Source organism: Danio rerio, chromosome 1 (assembly GCF_052040795.2).
Source record: "Danio rerio strain M-AB ecotype USA chromosome 1, GRCz13ab, whole genome shotgun sequence".
Lineage (NCBI taxonomy): Eukaryota > Metazoa > Chordata > Actinopteri > Cypriniformes > Danionidae > Danio > Danio rerio.
Genome location: NC_141021.1, coordinates 50,869,347 through 50,891,178, shown reverse-complemented (window position 1 = coordinate 50,891,178; position 21,832 = coordinate 50,869,347). Strand labels below are relative to the sequence as shown.

General features: G+C 33.5%; 1 protein-coding gene and 1 long non-coding RNA gene across 3 annotated transcripts in view; one reads left to right on the top strand and one right to left on the bottom strand.

Moving 5' to 3' along the window:
* Positions 1-21,832, bottom strand: part of sorcs3a (sortilin related VPS10 domain containing receptor 3a) — a 415,901-nt gene that overhangs the window by 74,736 nt on the left and 319,333 nt on the right. For both annotated transcript variants that reach the window (XR_015476924.1, XM_087237654.1), the window contains exons 10-12: positions 20,637-20,783; positions 9,369-9,471; positions 35-111 (exon numbers count right to left, since the gene is read on the bottom strand). Coding sequence is in view for 1 of the 2 variants with exons in the window: in XM_087237654.1 (XP_087093780.1) it covers positions 35-111; positions 9,369-9,471; positions 20,637-20,783 (327 nt within the window). In the remaining variant the exon portion in view is untranslated. The remainder of the gene's footprint in view (positions 1-34; positions 112-9,368; positions 9,472-20,636; positions 20,784-21,832) is intronic.
* Positions 16,709-18,645, top strand: LOC147847008 (uncharacterized). The gene is made up of 4 exons (XR_015476975.1): positions 16,709-16,837; positions 17,486-17,541; positions 17,657-17,720; positions 17,835-18,645. It is a non-coding gene; the product is annotated as an uncharacterized LOC147847008 (long non-coding RNA).

Genomic DNA, 21,832 nt, shown 5'->3' with positions numbered 1-21,832 from the left:
AAATGGAAGATATTGTAAATAATAAGTGTCATACCTGTCTCCAGTTATTGCCTGCGTCTGATGAAATGAACATGGCCACATTATTGTAAGACAGCTCAGATCCAATATTTCCTGAAACACAAGGCCAAAATCATCATTTGTTTTACATAATAAAGCACACAATAATGGAACATTTCCAAATTCGCAAAGCAACAAATGCACATTTGTATAACATGTCGAATAAGCAGCTTTTGTAATTGAGGCAGCATGGGTCAATATTTGCTCAATCCACACTCATACAAGCAGAACATGCAAGGACACACACACACATTCAAACCCACACACTCAGCTCTGCCTGTCATGTTCACTCACATCATAAGAAAGAATCCAAGTAGAGGAAAATAATGATATACAGTGCATTGCTATTCAAAAGGTTGGGCTCGGTAAGATTTTTCAAGTGATTTTGAAATGTAAACTCACTACTGCCTCATTTGTTTGATTGAAAACGCGGTAAAAACAGTGTAAATGTGCAATGTAGTTTACATTTTAATTCACAGGTCTGTAGCTCTTAATTTCTTATGCTCATGGTCGTTAATATATGTTAAAGGGCACCTAGGTTACCCCTTTTTTCAGATTTAATATAAGTCTTTTGAGTCTCTAGAATGTGTATATAAAGTTTCAGCTCAAAACACCCATCAGATTTTTCATTATACCTTTTACAAGATGCTGTTTTATACTGATTTCCAGCAGGGGGTGGTTTTGCTGAACTGCGTCTTTAAGGCGAGTTCTGCCCGCCTACTGTTTCTATGTGCCTTCCCGCGTGCTTTAATCTCCTCCCTCGGCTGCGTCAGACAACAGACAGACTTAAAGGAAGAAGGTCTCACGTAGCGTTTGTGAGGAATACTACAGTAAGAACTAATCTTTACTAATCAGTATTGTGAAGTTGCATTGATGAGTCACACACAATATCGTTACAAAGTTCACACGTGCGCACACATACACACACACACACATAGAGATACACACGCACACCGCAGCTGACACACACACACACACACACAGGCAGGCAGACAGACAGAGCGCGCTTAGCTTCCCACATAGCAAAATTTCTCTGGCCCAGCTCTGGCCCACACAATCAGGTTTTGCTTGGCCCACATGCCGCAGTGAATTACGGTACATGACTGGACCAAATCTGGCTTCCAGACAAGGGCTAAACACGGACCATATCTGGGCCAAGTCTCAGCCAAGTTAATAACTCATAACTGGGCCTGAACTGGGCCAGATATGTTGGTGTGTCACGATTGCAATAAAATTGATAAACCCATGGAGTGATGCGCTTTATAGGCACACTATGGGCACGCTTTTTCTCAAAGTGACCTGATTGGTAGAATTTTTTTTCTTTACTTAAAAATGATTTTAGTGTATTTTAAATGTGGGTCAAGACTGGCCAAACTCACATGGCCCACTTTCAAATTTTTAAATCTGGGCCAAATACTATGTTTTTCATCTGGCCCAAATCTTGTGTGCCGCCTTAAAGACGGTGCCACCTCTGCCAAACCCGGGCCATGTTTGGCCCACATGCTGTATGCCAGTGCCGGATGAATGCCTGCTGTGCCAGCTTTATGCTAAATCTGGGCCAGAATTCTTTGCTACTAGGGTTAGCACTGTTTTTGCACTCAAATGTGACAGGATACAGGCTAACCTCCAGTGCTGTGTGGATATCTGTTATGCTAGTGTACAAAATAAACCTGATTTAACTTCCACAAACCGGGATTGAAGAGTCTTCTTTTATAATTGTAATTGTAATTATAATTATAATTGTATTGTATAACTGATGAAGTAAAGCTGAAGTAAATCGCTGTAATTAATTACACACTTGCACTGTTTTAAAACACTTTAAACATGTGAAACTTACTCTTAATCACATTTGATGATGATTGCTGATCCTAGCGAACAGAACAGACCTTTTATTCCCGGTTGATTCGCGTATGTCTGCCTGGTCTTGTTGACATATACACGTGACTACCGGAACATGTTAATGTGGCAGCTGTCAATCAACTCGGTGGGCGAGGGGACCGCACTCCTACGTAAAGTTGCGGTCGGTCTGAAAACCGCTCTAATTGGTCCACCGTTTTTATGTTATTAAATTAAAAAAAAAAGGACTGGGTGTGTTTATATCACCCCAATATGATGGTCTATACACTATATACACATGTTTGTCCAAATAGCTAGAAAAGTAGATTTTTCACCATAGGTGCTCTTTAATTTTCATGAATATCAATAGCATTTACAGTCAAAGTCAAAACTATTATCAGTGAACTCATTATCAAGTTCAAGAAACCAGACTCAGATGATTCAAGCTTTATGACATGGTGCGCTATCCTGCTGGAAGTAGCCATCAGAAGATGAGTACACTGGGGTTATAAAGGGATAGACATGGTCAGCAACAATACCATCCGAATATCACTGCAAAAATCGAGACTCATCAGACAAGGCAATGTTTTTCTAGTCATCGATTGTCCAATTTTGGTGAGCCTGAGCGAATTATAAGCCCCTTTCACACAGTGATACCGGTAAATATCTGGAAAATTTCCGGAACGACTTTACCGGTATATTCTAAAAAGCGCTGTTCACACAGGCGAGGACGTTACGGAAATTATCCGGAAAAGAGCATTCACACATCCATCGCAAAATGCCGGTAAATTCTGACATCATTAACCAGAAATGACCTCTAAACGGCTGCGCTTGTGTTTGTAAACATTTGACTACATTACAAACTCTTCGGATGGATCAGTATTGAGTACAACTCTAATGAAAACATAGGGAAACACTTTGATATGTGTGTGTGCTGGCTCTATGGGCGCTCACGGGCACACGCAAAGCTTGAAGGTAAACAAACAACGAATTATCATAAACATTTTATCGATAATTATTTACACAGCATTAAGAAGGAACATAGAAACATTATCTGACTAACATCTAGCAGCTAAAGGTGTCTGGAAAAAATATTCAAAGGTTTTTATTCTCATAAACCGCGCGCACGTGAATGCGTCTGACTGTTGTGATTGGCTAAAGCAGACGTCTCACGTCAGCCCGTTCTAGACGTGGACGCGCTTATTACGGCAATCTTCCTTCTGCATTCACACAGCGCAGCATTCCGGCAAATTACCGGTAATGTTACAACTTCTCTTTCCGGAAAATAGCCAGAACGAATTTATCGGTATTTTCAAAAAGGGCCTGTTCACACATACAACCTTTCCGGAAAATTGCCGGTAATTTTCCGGAAAGGTCTGTATGTGTGAAAGGGGCTATAGCCTCAGTTTTCTGTTCTTGGGTGACAGGAGTGGCACCCGGTGTGGTCTTGTGCTACTGTAGCCCATCCACCTCAAGGTTGGACGTGTTCAGAGATGCTCTTCTGCACACCTTGGTTGTAACAAGTGTTTAGTTTAATTTGCTGTTGCCTTTCTATCAGCTGGAACCAGTCTGGCCATTCTCCTCTGACCTCAGGCATTAACAAGGCATTTGCACCCACAGAACTGCCCCTAACTGAATATTTTTTCTTGTTCAGACCATTCTCTGGAAACCCTAGAGATGGTTGTGCTTGAAAATCCCTATTGATTGAGCAGTTTCTAAAATACTTAAATCAGCCTGTCTGGCACCAACAACCATGCCACGTTCAAAGTCACTTAAATCAGGGATTCTTAAACTTTTCAGCCTGCGACCCCTAAAATATCAACTCCAGTGACTCCCGATCCCATTATGCTTGGAGGTGCTTATGAGCATACAAAGGCACACACATTAGTATGAACTATATAAACATAAGCATATTGGCAACACAAAAAAGTGCAACAGTCTTACAACCATATATTTTTTATAATCATTATAATTTTTTTTTGTTAATATTAATCTTACTTAACGAGAATGGTGAGCACAATGTTTATAGCACAAGACTTGGTTTAATTTTGGAGACTTGGAGCCACTTGGAGATCATCCTCCTTGTTCAGTCGTGGTCTTTATTTTTAATGTATGGGAGTGCCATAAAGGTGTCAAAGTTTAATATTGTACTGCAAAATCAATCTGCTGCAACTAACGCTATTGTTGTGATGTTAATCTAGCATAGTTACCAAAGGGGTCACAAATAAAATATAACAATTGATAAAATATGATAATTCTAATAGATTAATAAAATATATGAGATTTTTGGAAATCACCAAGCGACCCCCCCTCATTGTCTTGCGACCCCGACTTTAAAGAACTACTTACTTAAATCACCTTTCTTCTCCATTCTGATGCTTGATTTGAATGTCTTGATCATGTCTACATGCCTAAATGCATTGAGCTGCTGCCATGTGATTGGCTGATTAGCAATTTGTGTAAACGAGCGGTTGGACAGGTGTACCTAATAAAGTGGCCGGTGAGTGTAGATCTGACCACTTAAGCCAGGGGTGCTCAATCCTGTTCCTGGAGATCTACCTTCCTGTACAGCTTAGCTCCTACCCTAAACAAACCCACCTGAACCAATTAATTAGGACCTGAAATCCACTTGATAATTACAGACAGGTGTGTTTGATAAGGGTTGCAACTGAAATCTGCAGGAAGGTAGATCTCCAGGAACAGGATTGGCCACCCCTGACTTAAGTGGTCAGATCTACACTCACCGGCCACTTTATTAGGTACACCTGTCCAACTGCTCGTTTGAGCTTTTAAATATCACTTTAAGCTGAATATTAGTATCCTTAAAAATATCTAGTGAAATATTATATGCTGTCATCATGGCAAATATGAAAGAAATCAGTTATTAGAAATGAGTTATTAAAACTATTATGTTTAGAAATGTGTTGACAAAATCTTCTTTCTGTTAAATAGAAATTGGGGGGAAATATGCAGTAGGCAAAAAATTCAGGAGGGCTAATAAATCTGACGTCAACTGTTCATGAAATCTGCTTTACTTCAAGTAAATCAAACCAAAAACTGAATTGAAAAAGGAAAAAAAGAAGTGCATAAAGCTGAACTTAATGGGACATCTGAATTGATACCCCTAAAAGAGAACATTTCTCTGAGAATGACATTGAATCACAGAAGAAGAAAATGGGGAAAGAGAAAGAGGAAACTGATCTCGTGTTGTGTAGTTGTTGTTTTATGCATACACATACATGTGATGCTGTTTGCTGTTGGCCTGCTCTCAGACTGTCAGACTGAGCTGAGGGGAAGTGACTGTACATCTTTGAGTTGCCTGTGAGAAATTAGTTTATTTCCTTCAAGTGACAAGTTTAACAGCAGACTCGCTGCGGGGAGGTGAAATGAGAGCTTTTCATGCTTAGAACGTCTGTATATTTAAAACCAGGGGCTTTTTCAAAAAGGATTGCACTTGAGGGGATTTTCTGACAAGTGTATGACACCAGACCACCCATTACAGGACGAGTGATAGAGGAAATGAATATCTATCTATCTATCTATCTATCTATCTATCTATCTATCTATCTATCTATCTATCTATCTATCTATCTATCTATCTATCTATCTATCTATCTATCTATCTGTCTATCTGTCTATCTGTCTATCTGTCTTGTCTATTTATCTATATATCTATCCACCTTTTTCTTTCCATTCACCCATCTTTCCATACATACATCTATCCATCCTTCATTCTTTCCTCCCTTCCTTCCTTCCATCCATCCATCCATCCATCCATCCATCCATCCATCAATCTTTCTTCCATCCAACCATCTTTCTTTCTTTTCATCCATCCATCCTTTTGTCCATCCTTCCATGGATCTGTCTTTCCATCATCCATCCATATTTTTGTTTTCCATCCATCCATCCATCCATCCATCCATCCATCCATCCATCCATCCTTCTTTCTTTCTTTCTTTCTTTCTTTCTTTCTTTCTTTCTTTCTTTCTTTCTTTCTTTCTTTCTTTCTTTCTTTCTTTCTTTTTTCCATCCAATCATCCTTCCTTCTTTCTTTTTATTCATCCATCCTTCTGTCCATCCTTTCATGTATCTGTATTTCCATCATCCATCCATCCATCCGTCCATTCATCTATCCTTCCATCCATCCATCTATCCATCCATCCATCCATCCATCCATCCATCCATCCTTCTTTCTTTCTTTCTTTCTTTCTTTCTTTCTTTCTTTCTTTCTTTCTTTCTTTCTTTCTTTCTTTCTACCTGTCCATCCATCATACACCAATATTTATTTCTTTATGTCGTTCTTTCCATCCATCCATCCATCCATCCATCCATCCATCCATCCATCCATCCATCCATCCATCCATCCATCCATCCATCCATCCTTCTTTCTTTCTTTCTTTCTTTCTTTCTTTCTTTCTTTCTTTCTTTCTTTCTTTCTTTCTTTCTTTCTTTCTTTCTTTCTTTCTTTCTACCTGTCCATCCATCATACACCAATATTTATTTCTTTATGTCGTTCTTTCCATCCATCCATCCATCCATCCATCCATCCATCCATCCATCCATCCTTCCTTTCTTCCATCCAACCACCCCTCTTTCTTTCTTTCTTTCTTTCTTTCTTTCTTTCTTTCTTTCTTTCTTTCTTTCTTTCTTTCTTTCTTTCTTTCTTTCTGTCTACCTGTCCATACATCATACATTTATCTTCATTTCTTTCTTTCTATTCATCCTTCCATCAGCCTGTCCATCCGCCATTGCATCCATCCATTCATCCATCTTTCTTTTCCTTCCATTCATTCATTTATCTTTCCATCAATCCATCCTTCATTCATTGCTTCCTTTCTTCCATCCACCCATCCTTCTTTCCTTCTTTTCATCTGTCTATCCTTCTGTCCATAGTCCCATCTATCTGTCTTTCCATCATACATGCATCATCCACCCACCCATCCATCCATCCTTCCCTTCTTTATTTTTCATCCGTCCATCCTTCAATGTATCTGTCCATCTGTTATCCATCTATCCATTCATATTTCTTTCCATCCATCCATCCATCCATCCATCCATCCATCCATCCATCCATCCATCCATCCATCCATCCATCCATCCATCCATCCATCCATCCTTCTGTCTGTTTATCTGTCATCCATCAACCTGTCTATCTATCCATCCATCCATCTTTTGTTCTTTCTTTCTTTTCCTCTGTCTACCTGTTCATCCATCATCCACCCATCTTTCTTTATTTATTTCCTTCTATACATCCATCCATCCTTCCATTAGTCTGTCTATCTGTCCATCTAGGTATTCAAATCTGCTTTGAGAAAATTGCTTTAAGTACAAACTAACTTTATTTTCTGTTAATAAAATGCACTTGTTAGTTCAGGATTTTACATCAATGATCACATACATTTGATACAAAAATAACTGACATTTATTTCACATGCTATTAATCAAAATGTCACTCTAAATCATATCAGTCTGAATGACATCTGTGTTGATGTTTGGTATACGTTGTATGGATTGATGTTCTCAGAAGATTTCAGTTGTTTTGTTGGTTGTCATGGTAAATAAATCATTAAAACTGAAGAGGAGTAGTGGAGAATTGCTGCATGCCAGCTGGAAACATACAGCTTATATATTATCCCCTCAACATGTTTTGTTGAACCATTTCCACTTCTACTTCTGCTTTATGAGATGAGAACACACTTTTAGAATTCTTCAGATCAAGAAAGCAAAACAAGGATTTTTTCCATTTTAGCATGTGTTTTTTTGAAATGTCTATTATTTTTAGGTAGCAAAGACATTGATGCAAAAAAAAACATTCAAGTTGTGCAAGATTTTTTTGTCTCTTGTCTTTTAGAAAAGACACACTGCAGGTTCATAGACAAAAAAAAAAAAAAACAGTCACGAATCTATCTATCTACCCAAAAACCATCCCACTATCCATTTGTTCATTCATATGTCCATTCTTACATTCACCCAACTATGCATTTATTATCTGTCCTTCCGCCAATCCATCCATCCATCTGCCCATCCTTCCATCCCTCCATCCATCCAGCTGGCCACCCATCCATCCACCGTCCATCCATCCATACTTCGAAATATACAGTACAATCGTTCATCTGTCCATCCATATATCCACTTACCCATTGACCCATCGCTCAATCTGCTCATCCATCCACATGCCATCCATCCATTCAACCGTCTGTCCATCCATCCATCCATCCATCCATCAATTTATCCATCCATTCATCCATCCATCCATCCATCCATCCAACTAAACATCCGTTCATCCATCCATCTATCTATGTGACCATCCAACTATACATTTGCTCACATGTCCATCCATCCATCCATCCATCAAACTACACCTCCATTCAAGTCCGGTCCATACATCTATTCATCCATCGACCCATCCATCCATTTGTCCATCCATATGTCCACTCATCCATCTATCCACCCAACACATTTATTTATCTGTCCTTCGATCCATCAATCAATCCATCCATCCATCCATCCATCCATCCATCCATCCATCCATCCATCCATCCATCGATCCATCCATCCATCCAATCATTTGCCTATATATTCATACATCCATATGCCAGTCTATCTATTTATCCATCTATCCATCCATCTATCCATCCGTCCATCCATTCATCTATCCATCTGGCCATTGATCCATCCATCTGCCCATTCATCTATCCATCCATCCATCCATCCAGGTGTCCAACCCATCCATCCATCTGCCCATCTATTTATCCATTCATCTGACATCCATCCATTCACCATCTATCCAGGTGTCCACCCATCAATCCATCCACATGCATAAATCCATCGATCCAACTATACATCCGTTCATCTGTCCACTAATCTATCTACTCATCCATTGACCCATCCTTTGACCTATCCATCCATCCATTCATCCATCCATCCATCCATCCATCCATACATCCATACATTCATTCATCTGTCCAAATATAAATTAATTAATAAAAAAATAGCCCTCACTTTATATTAAGTGGCCTTCATTTCAATGTACTTATGTTTAGATAAATAACTTGATACAATTCACTTAATATGCACATACATTCTTTTATATAGTAATCATGGTTTAATAACGATTCTGCAAATACAAGTATACTTATTCCTTTAATTACCTTAACCCACCCTTAAACCTACCTACACCATCAAATCTGTTCCTAACCTTACCCATATCCCACTTCAACATCATCGTAAGTGTTGTGCAACACATCACAGTTATATTGTGTATAAGCACATTGTTTTTTATCTAGTGGTTAAGGCCACTTAAGGAAAAAAAATATATAATAAAAATAAATAAATAAACTGCCCAAATAAGCATATTTTCAGTGATCAGCTTGACATGGCAAGCAATGATTTACAGTAGCCTTGTACAAACATGCCAGCACACCCAACAGCATGACAGTCCCACACATGCCACACAGTTTTTTTTCGCCATGTACCTGTAGCCACGATGACTCCCGGCGCAGAGCTCTTGGTGGAGATGGATCCGGAAAGGTATGGGTTCTCTGACATCTGCAGTTGTAGGTGCAGCGAGCAAAACGGCTGAGCAGAGAGAAAGTGACACGTCCTCCATTAGCCACAACAAAGCTATTATGTAGCTGTCAATCAAAACAAGCCGGCATAGATCCCGCAGGCGTGAGAGAGTCTAAGACAATAAGCCGTAACGTAGGCGACTTTATGCTTAATATTGCGCAATTCATAACAACAGAAACAACTCCCATAATTCACTGTCACGACCCTGGATAAAGCGGCGTGATCTATTGCCTACCGGATACCGTTAATCTTGCGGTCGGAGAAGATCTGCGTGTAAACAAAACAACATAGCGCAGGTAAATCAAGACGATAAATCTAGGAGGCGATGCCAACCAATCATGGTGAAGGACGATGGAGGACATGATGCTATCAAGACAACACAAACAGAAATTAGCAGATTACAGTTGTTGTGAAGAATAATGCGGCATTGCTGTGTGTTCTAATACAGATGTAGAGTGTAGATTTTGGTGTGTTTATATTGAGAGAGGCTTTTTGTAATTTATGGAATTTGTATTTGAATGTAAACATTTAAAAGGTGAGTTATTGTGCAATATGGTTCTAATGGTGGATTATTCCAAACATTGTTTAGTAAATAAGACATTATTATTATTATTATTATTATTATTATTATTATTATTATTATTATTATTATTATTATTATTATTGTTATTATAATTCTTCTTCTTCTTATTATTATTATTGGTTAATTAATTCGTTTATTTATGTATGTATTAATTAATCTGTTTATTTATTGTTTAATATTATTTATTTATTAATAGTTTGTTAGTTTTTTAATTGGTTAGTTAGTTTATTTATTTATTTATTTATTTATTTATTTATTTATTATTATTATTATTATTAGTAGTAGTAGTAGTAGTAGCAATAGTAGTAGTAGTAGTAGTAGTAATTAATTAATATGTTTATTTATTTATTTTATTGTTTTTATATTTAATAACAACAATAATAATAATTATTATTATTAATATTAATATTATTATTATTATTATTATTATTATTATTATTATTATTATTATTGATTAATTAATTCATTAATTAATGTATTTTTATTTTTTGATTAATTGTTTATTAATATTTATTTATTAATTGGTTGATTTATTTATTTTTATATTTATTTTTATATTTTTTTATTATTATTATTATTATTATTATTATTATTATTATTATTATTATTATTATTATTAATTCATTAATGTGTTTATTATTATTATTAATATTATTATTATTATTTTATTATTAAACACCCTCGTTTATTTATTTATTTTGTTTTAATTTAACTAATTTAATTTCAGCTTTTTTTAATTAATTATGCAACTAACTGCTCAATAAATAGTAAAGCATAGTAACCTGTCATTGTGGCAAAGACAAAATAAATTTGTTAAATTCATTTAATTTAAAATTATTTTTATTTAAATATTCAAGACTATTGTTTTAAAAATGTGTTGAAAAAATCTCTGTTGAAAACTGTTGAAATATTTCTAGCATTTTACAAGCAGTTTTATTGACATCTTTCCACAGTGAAAATACTAAATCAGCATTTTAACATGAGATTTAACACACATTCTGGTTATCCATGTTATATAAATTTTATCCTGATATTGCAATAGTAGGTAGTATTGGTTTTCACAAGATAATTAATAAATAAATATAATTGTATAGTAAACTTGTTATTAGAATAATTTAATTTAATTTAATTTAATTTAATTTAATTTAATTTAATTTAATTTAATTTAATTTAATTTAATTTAATTTAATTTAATTTAATTTAATTTAATTTAATTTGATTTAATTTAATTTAATTTAATTTAATTTAACTTTTGCATGAAATAAGAGTACTAGCAATCAGCAATTGTAGACATTTTAGGAAAGGTAAAATACGAGACAAAACATTTTTATTTAAATACTGTACAAGCAAGACACTTTGATGAAATAGAGGTGAAATGTGGCACGATCAAAAGAGTGATATAAAATAAAACAAAATGTCAGCGCTACTTTTAGATTTGCAGGTGTACAGTATGAGTGTCAACAAATAGCCTGACAAACAAATTATAGCGGACAAAATATTTTATATAATGTTTTTTAGGCGTGCAATTATATACATAAAGGATCTCACCTGTTTCAGCACATGCTTGGAAATGTTTGCAAACATTGTCACATAATGCAGAATGTGGTTACATTTTTTTAACATCTCTCTGGGTGCTGAAATCGCACATAATGATGTCTTGAGTTGTGAATTCTCTACAACTTTCCAAGTTTAAGTGGTGCTCTATTACACTTTTCCATGCATGAAGCTGATTTTCCGATTTGGCGTTTGCAGTGGCTTGTCAAAACTAAATCGCGCCTATTATAATCAGCTGTCTATACTGGAAGCAGCCAATGACACATTGAACCTTCAAAATGGTGGATGTACAATTTTACAGTGTCAGCAACTGAAGAGATTATATGTGATTTTACAGTATGTCATTATGCAGCAGGAAGTTATATGCTGAAGCAGAGGAATAATGGTCATAATTTGTAAATAATGTTCCTTTTCTTAAACAGACTAATTATTTGGCTTTCTAAGACCTCAATGTGTTGTCCATGGGTTTGTATTTATTTATTTTTTTGACTCTCGGAGTGAATTTTTTGCATTTCATGAACTTCAAGGTTTCAACTAAACTTTTCTTTATTATTATAATAAGAGAAAAAATACCTACATCTTTGGGCTTAACCATTAATAACTACAGTCTTTCAGATTTTCCTAATGGCATTTTTCACTTCATAAGCCATTTAAGGTCTATGACAAACACTATTTTAAAGATATTTAGGCATTTTGTATTTTTAAATAACTCAAGATCTCAAAACTCAGGGCTTCTGGTAGTACCAGAATAGCAAAGTCTACTAAAGGAGGTCAAGTGTTTTCATATATGTCTCCTAAACTCTGGAATAGCCTTCCTGATGATGCCAAAGGCTCAAACACACTCTTTCAGTTCAAAACTAGATTAAATAACTTTTTTTTAGTAATGCATATGAACATCACATAATTGTAGGATGCGTGAATGTGCTCCATACACACTTCCTCTCTTTATGCACCGGGCGCTCCTGCCGAATTTTTTTGACTCTCAGAGTGCATTTTTTTGCATTTCATGAACTTCAAGGTTTCAACTAAACTTTTCTTTATTATTATAATAAGAGAAAAAATACCTACATCTTTGGGCTTAACCATTAATAACTACAGTCTTTCAGCTTTTCCTAATGGCATTTTTCACTTCATAAGCCATTTAAGGTCTATGACAAACACTATTTTAAAGATATTTAGGCATTTTGTATTTTTAAGTAACTCAAGATCTCAAAACTCAGGGCTTCTGGTAGTACCAGAATAGCAAAGTCTACTAAAGGAGGTCAAGTGTTTTCATATATGTCTCCTAAACTCTGGAATAGCCTTCCTGATGATGCCAAAGGCTCAAACACACTCTTTCAGTTCAAAACTAGATTAAATAACTTTTTTTTAGTAATGCATATGAACATCACATAATTGTAGGATGCGTGAATGTGCTCCATACACACTTCCTCTCTTTATGCACCGGGCGCTCCTGCCGAATTTTTTTGACTCTCAGAGTGCATTTTTTTGCATTTCATGAACTTCAAGGTTTCAACTAAACTTTTCTTTATTATTATAATAAGAGAAAAAATACCTACATCTTTGGGCTTAACCATTAATAACTACAGTCTTTCAGCTTTTCCTAATGGCATTTTTCACTTCATAAGCCATTTAAGGTCTATGACAAACACTATTTTAAAGATATTTAGGCATTTTGTATTTTTAAGTAACTCAAGATCTCAAAACTCAGGGCTTCTGGTAGTACCACAATAGCAAAGTCTACTAAAGGAGGTCAAGTGTTCTCATATATGTCTCCTAAACTCTGGAATAGCCTTCCTGATGATGCCAAAGGCTCAAACACACTCTTTCAGTTCAAAACTAGATTAAATAACTTTTTTTTTTTAGTAATGCATATGAACATCACATAATTGTAGGATGCGTGAATGTGCTCCATACACACTTCCTCTCTTTATGCACTGGGCGCTCCTGCCGAATTTCCACTAGCTTTTCCCTCCATTTCTTGGATCCAAATAAACTGAAAAAGAGCAATTTTAACTTCTCCCCCAACCTCCCGCTGGCCTGGAGGTATCCATACTAGTGGATAGTGGTGTTCGGTTGCGGGTTTTTTGGAGTCGACTCCTGATTTTGAAGTCGGTGGAATCGACTCCGCAATCGTGCAAGGATTAAACATGCTGCCTCATGTCGCACTTTACACAATGCTACTGCCTCAATTGCTAATTTGTGCAGTTCTCCTCTGGTCAGACAAAATCAGCAGTAAATCATCTCCAGCCAAAATTAACTAATTAACCTACACTGTTTACAGCATATTTTAATTGTCTAATTTAAATAACTTAGAAAATTACATAGCAATTTTGGACACAGAAAGTTAAAACATCAGTTTATTATCGAAATGTTTAATAGAAAGATGAGTAGCATAAAAAAAAAAAAACTTCCCAATTGAGCCCAAACAACGTTTGAAAATTTTTATAGAATGGTCTACATATCTTCTTAATATAAATGTTTGATACTTGAATACTGTGCAGAGAGGACAAAATAATCTGCGGTTGTTCATTTCTTTATTTTTTTACTCTCTAACCGATCAATAAACAAAATAGCTAGCTTTTTCGTTTGATTTAAATATTAAACCCCCAACACGAAATATTTATCTTAAATAATTCATGCATTAACAAACCTATAGTAAAAAATGTAAGCTGTGTGACAGAAAAAATATCATATTGCTCTTGCTCTTGTAAATGTGATTTTCTTTAAAGTGTACTTTTAAATAGCTCATGACTTTACTTTTAAATATCACTGTTTGTTTTGTGCAATTTGTTCATTATTGTAATTTAATAACGGTGTGTTAATGGGACGACATACATCGGAGGAAAAGAAGTGAGTCAGACCTAGTTTTCAAACATTAAACCTCGGATTTTTATTTAAAAATCCTGTTTTGGAAACTAATTTCATTTGGTATAATTCTGATGTATTTTTGTAGTTATAATAAATAGAAGGAAGAATTAGAGGTTAAATTAAGTGTGTTCAGGGCCAAAACAAAACCACAAGCACATGTATTGTCAGATTTTTGAATCTTGGCAACTTTTGTCATTATGATTAGTGTTTTATTTATTTATTTATTTATTTATTTATTTATTTATTTATTTATTTATTTATTTATTTATTTATTTATATATTTATTTATTTATTTATTTATTTATTTATTTATTTATTCGTGAAATATGCATTGGTTAAATAAATACTTTGATTGAGCATATAGCAGCAGCCAATAGCCTAACATAACATCATAATTTTACCTACAGTGCTAATTTAAGACTTTGATCTGCTAATCGTATCCGATCTGCTCCAAATTCACACACATATACAGGCTATATTTAATTTATAACACAGCAAGCTTGACATCGCAGGCAGATCCAAGCCAAAATGCTTTGAAACCACAATGCAAAAGGTGTAAGTGCTTTGATGAAAATGAAAGCAAACTTCATCCCGCACCACTATTAATAGCCTAGAATGGTCGTGGTCGCGAAATTCAAAAGCAAAAGTGTAAATAATGTGATCACGCATTCAAAGCGGGCGCCTTCGGTGTTCATCATGCTCGAGATTGACCATTATAACTGTGGCATGTAACTGTTTTATTCAGGAGGATTTGAAAAAACAGATTCGACTCTTTGAGCCGATTCCAGTCCTGGAGTTGACTCAGGTACTTGGTCCATTGAGAGTCAAGGAATCGACTCTTTTGGAGTCGACTCCCCATTCCCACTAGTAGATGCTGCTCTCTCACTTGCTATAGGTAGTCACCGATGTTATTTTCAGTCAGAATACATTTCACACAACATGATTTTGAATCGCCGGCAGCTCCAGATATTTAGCATGCCAAATTTCTTACGGGTGTCGGTGACTCATTGGCGATTCTCTCAGATCGCATCTTTGATAGTTCACACTGTGAGATTGTTACTCGCGTGAATGAGCAACGATTTGCCTGTGATTTCAGGCAGTTGTCGGTGATTTCTCGAAACGTGTCAGCGAGTCAAAGTCGGGGCTAAAATCATGCAGTCTGAACTCAGCATAAGTCAAAAATGTATGAATAGCTGTGAGACTGTTTTGAAAATAACACCTAAATTAGCTTGCTTTTAGATTTAAGGGCAGGTATAATGTTTTATTACTTACTAATGGCTCTATTTATCCAACAATAGGTAACAGATAAACAGAGGCTCAAATAACACACTGACCGCACTTAGGATTCTACATTCAATAAAAGAGACAAATAAAACAATCTTTCTGTCGAGACCAAGAGCGCTAATTGCCTTTTTTACAGTCATTAACAGTCAAAAGACCGGGATTTGACATTAGACTAGAGAAGCAAGTCTATTGGGACTTGCAACACAACAAAAGCAGAATTATATCTGCTCTCTATGCTGCAGAAATCGTCCTTTTCATCCCCTCAATGGACGGCTTGACATTATTACAGTGGCAAAGGCGACGGGATTTGGAGTCAGTAATGGTAAGGATTATAGGAGGCTAATGAGAGTGTCAGAGGAAAGAACTATTACATTCAACTCAAGCCTCTTCAACTGTTGGAGCTTTTCTGTGTGTGTTTATTCAGCCTTCTTTCTTTTTTTCCGCATCTGAACATGATACTAAATATTCATTGCTTCCTGGGGATATCCATGCATATTCAAGTCATGAAAATACTTTTTTTTTATATTTACAAATACTGACAAAGCTATTACTTGAGTAAACTCTTTATTTATTCATTTAATTTTTATTTAATTTATTCATTTGTACGTTCTTTCATACGTTCGTTTATTTATTATGTTTTACAGATGCATTCAATTGTTGTGTTTTTCAAATCCTTTAGAGAATGAATGTTGCACTAGATCACATACACTCAAAAAAATGAATTATGGCTTTAGTTGGTCCAAAGAATGTAACTATGTTTAAATTAAACAACTCGCCTATGTTTGTGTATAAAAAATAAAAGTGTTGTGTTGGAAAAAATTAGAAAAAGTTAGTTTTCACATTTAAACAGCTCGCTTATGTAACATGGATGAAAGGGAGTTGTGTTGCTTCTGTAGTACTGCATTTTGGTCAATAGGTGGAGTAATATCTGCACATGCGCAGTTTCAAAACAACACAGGAAGTAAGAAGATTCAAACCACAATGATCACTCTCAGCTCGGCGCCATATTATGGGAATCAAAAGATAAAGATTACAGTACAAATTGAGAACGTGCACAAAGCTTTCCCCAATGTGGACATACAGGTGAGATTTTTTTTACTTTTTATGTACTTATACTGAGGCTGTGACAACATTTGAATCATAAATGTACTCTCTTGTAATACTCTGTTGTGTTTGTGTATAGTATTGCTATGAAATTGCCATGTTCCCTGTGTCTTTTCCACATTATAGATATAAATGTATAGTTTGTTTTGCATTTCTGTGAAATTTTATACTTGGTATATATTAACTCCCCCAAAATAAATTTGCAAACGTTGGTAGTAAGGAATAGTCATGTTAGAATAGTCTAAGCTTTTCACTCATCAAAGCACACGTGCTGCTGATAATGTGACAATAAAAGTGATTTGATTTTTTATATGATTTGATAGTCTTTATTTTAAATGAGTGTCAAGCAGTTTGTCGAGTTTGAATGCCAGTTTTCATAACTTACATAATATTAATTAAAATGTGGTGTTGGCACATTGTTATTTATTATCTAATTGTATTCAAGCCTGTTAACTGTTAAAAATCTTGACAAGCATATGTGACACTTAAATAGGATAACATCTAGCATGATGACATATTTAATGTAAGCTTATTTTTAATTTTTAAGTTTAGTAGTTTGCTATTTATATTATTATATTTTATTATTTTAAATCTTTGCTCACTCACATCTATTTTCTCCCTTTACAGGTTTACAGCTCAACCTCTAAAGTCCCATATCTGGCTGAGGAGACCGGATCATCCAGGTACTATGCCTTTAGATGCCTATACACACATTAAAATGATGTACAGTAAAAATTACTAGTATTTGTAACTAATAATTATTTAGTAAATTACTAATTGTCATTTCATGTCATTTAGAACATCACCAGTGGAAAAAAAGGTGTGAATGCATCCTCAAAGCCCCTAAGTGAGGGAGTACATGGTAAGCTATTTTATTTTTATTTTTTTAAACATTTTGTATTTTCCTCTTAAACCAATTCCTCCTTTCACCTTTGATCTGTTGGTAAATTTTTATTTTTTTACCTGACTTTTTTAGGATGCTGGGCATGATGAAGCGCAAACCTTGATGTGCAACACCACCTTATGAATCTACAGTAGTTACATTAACATTTAGCAGACTCTTTTGTCTAAAGTGACTTACAATTGAGGACACATTCAGCAAATCAACAAGAAGAGGCGATACACCCAAGATGTGCTAATTATACAAAACATTTTAAGAATTAAGAATGCTTCTACATGTGGTTTGTCAAGCCCACACACCTGTGTGAAGCAGACTTCATGCACAATGTTTTGTTTTTTAGATATAGGGAGTGGTTGTAAGAAAGTGTCTGGTGCAAATGTGCATAAATGGTGCAAGTGTCAGAGATGAATGTGTGTAGCTATTGCATGTTCTGTGATGGTTGGTCTAATTTATGGTGTATTGCTGATCGTGTTACTTTGCTTTAAAATGTTAATCTTTCTTTGAACAACTGAAGTGTTCTCTGCTTTTTCAGTGTAAAGAAGGTACAGTATAGTTTACAAAAGAAGACTTAATTTTTCTAAGTATATTTTTGATAAATCATTTGAAGGCAGAATATTATTTTTGAATGTTTTTTGTAATATATGAAAAGTATTATTTTGAAAAGTGTATTTTATGATGTTTTTGTAAGCATATTTTAAAAATCATTTATTGTTTTCAATTTACTTCATACTTGTATTACTATTATTTTTAAAGTATTAATATTTTAACTTATTGTAATAAGTGAAGATACAGATAAAGACAGTATTTGGATTTTGATAACCATTTTATTGCTGGAAAATGTGTAAAACTGTAAAAATGCTATTGAATAAACTCTATGAAACGGAAACTGTTTTTTTTATTTGGTTAAACATAACAATATCAATTTTACAATAATTGAACTTAAATAACTACATTGATTAAAGCTAAATTATAAATGTTACGTTGATTGAACTAAACAACATTACATTACCTTTATGTAACTAACTTAAGTTCCCTAAAATTAATATTCTTTCTTAAAGGTAACTTAACTCGGTTACGTGGAACCAGTGGACAAAAAAAAAGTTAATTAACGCCAACATATAATTTTTTTGAGTGTACTAACAAAATAGATTTTTTTGTACATTTGGCATACACATTAATATTATAAAATAAAAAAAATTCAAATAGATCCAAAAATAAAATAAAATAAAAGAATGCATGTTTCCCAGTACTGGGTTGCGGCTGGAAGGGCAACCGCTGCATAAAACATATGTTGGAATAGTTGGTGGTTCATTTCGCTGTTATAAATAAGGGACTAAGCTGAAGGAAAACGAATGAGTAAAAATTAAATTAAATTAAATTAAATTAAATTAAATTAAATTAAATTAAATTAAATTAAATTAAAATTCTTTTGTAGAAATTCTGTGAATTAAACTCCGCAACCCAAAAGAAACTATGCTAATCAAAAAGATGAGAGTTGGATCAATAAAGAACAAACATGACTGATTTAATTAGATTTTTTACATTTTTGTATTTCTGAGGAAAAAGCTTCATTATGGATGTGACGTCTCTGTTATGGATGTGACAGATGTGAAATTGCCACTTGTATGATTTTGGTATATTAAATATAATTGCATAAAAACACTTAAAGAGACATTTTTGAGTATTTTTAAGCACTGTTAAATACAAGCCCACAAAAAAAAAAAAAAAAAAAAAAAAAAAAAACGCAGAAACGGTTTTTCATGGCAAGGTTGTCATTTGCATGGAGTTTCTCATATATAGAACTTTTTTTATCTGCACAACTAACAAGAATAACAAAACTGACCAAACGAAATTACAGTTTAGAGTACTACTACTAATAAAAGAAAGTATGAAATAAAATAATGCATAAAATTAAGCAATAATTAAAATACATTAATAAATTATATAAGCATGATTAAACTGAATGTAAAAATATGGGAATAAGTTTACCAACAAGTAAAAAAATAATAATAAATTAATAATATAATAAATAAAAAACAACAACATCAGCACACTGACCAAATATTCCAATAGTTCACACAGTAATAAAATAGCAAACCTAATAAATTAAAATAAATAAAAAACATAAACCAAAAAAATTATTGAAACAAAAAAATTTAAAATAATAAAAAAAAAAATAATAATAAAAAAATAAAAAATTAAAAATTAAAAACTAAAATGAATGAATTAATAAATAAATAAATAAATAAATAAATAAATAGACAAACATTTTTGATAAGAATTAAATAGGTCATTATTTTACATAAATGGTTATAGAAAAAAAAAACTAAATACTGTAAAACTGACTAAAACTAATTATAAATTTACAAGTCAAAAATAATCTGAATGTAAAAAAACAATCGAAAGAAATTACAAACTTTTAAAAATAACATAAAATAATTCAAATATAAATAATTTAATAAATTAAATGTTAATATTATATAAGCTAATAAATTAATCCAATAGTTCACACACTAATACAATTGTATAACTAAAACAAAAAATAATTAAAATTAAGATATATAAAAAAAAAAGAAAAAAATAAATAAAGTAAAAGCAAACATTTAAATTTATGGAAAATCAAATAAAATCTAATTAAATTAAAACTAACTTTAATTTAATTATATTTAAATTTAATTAAATTGTTGTCAAGGATAATAAAATGAAATAAAGCTAAAATAAAGCTAATTTAAAGCTAAATTAAATTAATGTATGGAAAATAAAATAAAATAAAATAAAATAAAATAAAATAAAATAAAATAAAATAAAATAAAATAAAATAAAATAAAATAAAATAAAATAAAATAAAATAAAATAAAATAAAATAATTGTCCTCACCAGCACGCAGTGAATCGGATTTCCAGCGAGGTCAGTACTGGGTGCCTGCAGAAGCCTCCAGTCGCGGCCCTTGTTATAAGTGATGTACGTCTTCACCTGGTTCTCCACCTTCCTATTAGCGATTAGCATTCCTTCAATCCCTGCTACCTGGGAACAAGCGACAAGAAATGCGATACAAACATGAACATGAACATCTACATCCAGACCCGGTGCTCTCCTGTCATCTAACACAAGCTCTTAATTAAGCTGACCGGCACTATAACGCTAGCTGTGGCTCAAGCTAACTGACAGTTTCCAGCTAGCATATTTCTCCAGCTGACAAGCATCTAACCCAGTGCCAGGCTGCTCATCCCTGGCTTGAAACGAGTCCAAACTTAGCCATATTGAATAGTGACAGGGCTGCGTCTTAAACCGCGGGCCTCTGGCGAAGGGTCCGAGTCTGTAAGTGGCACTAATAGGGACTGCATTTGACAGTGTCACGGTGACGGAGCTGCATTGGACGGACACGGCTAATGAGGTGCCCTCCTCCGCTGGCCAGGCCTGTCAGTCACAGCGCTAATTATTTATTATCCTTTAGCTTCCGATGCTCTGCGGGATGAAGAAGACGGATGTACTGCCGGTTGTGGGAGAGAGAAGTTTATATTCAGCTCGGGGTGCAGATTCGGGTCGCACATCGGTGAGTTATTCGGATGCTGATGATCAATTTTATTATTATTATTATTATTATTATTATTATTATTACTACTATTATTATTATTATTATTATTATTATTATTTTATTGTTTATATACAAATAAAATAATAATAATAATAATAATAATAATAATAATTATTATTATTATTATTATTATTATTATTATTAGTGTTATTTATTATTTTCATTTTGTTTTGTTTGAATAATAATATAATGGTATAATTTTAATATTGTATATTATTATTATTTTATTTGTATATAATAATAATAATAATAATAATAATAATAATAATAATAATAATAATAATAATAATAATAATAAAAGCTGTTAATGTTATTTTTATTATTATTATTATTTTTATTATTATTATTTTGTTTTAGTTATTTAATCAACAACTTTATTAATTTGATTAAACAAATTAATTAACATGCAATGCTGTATTATTATTATTATTATTATTATTATTATTATTATTATTATTATTATTATTATTATTATTAT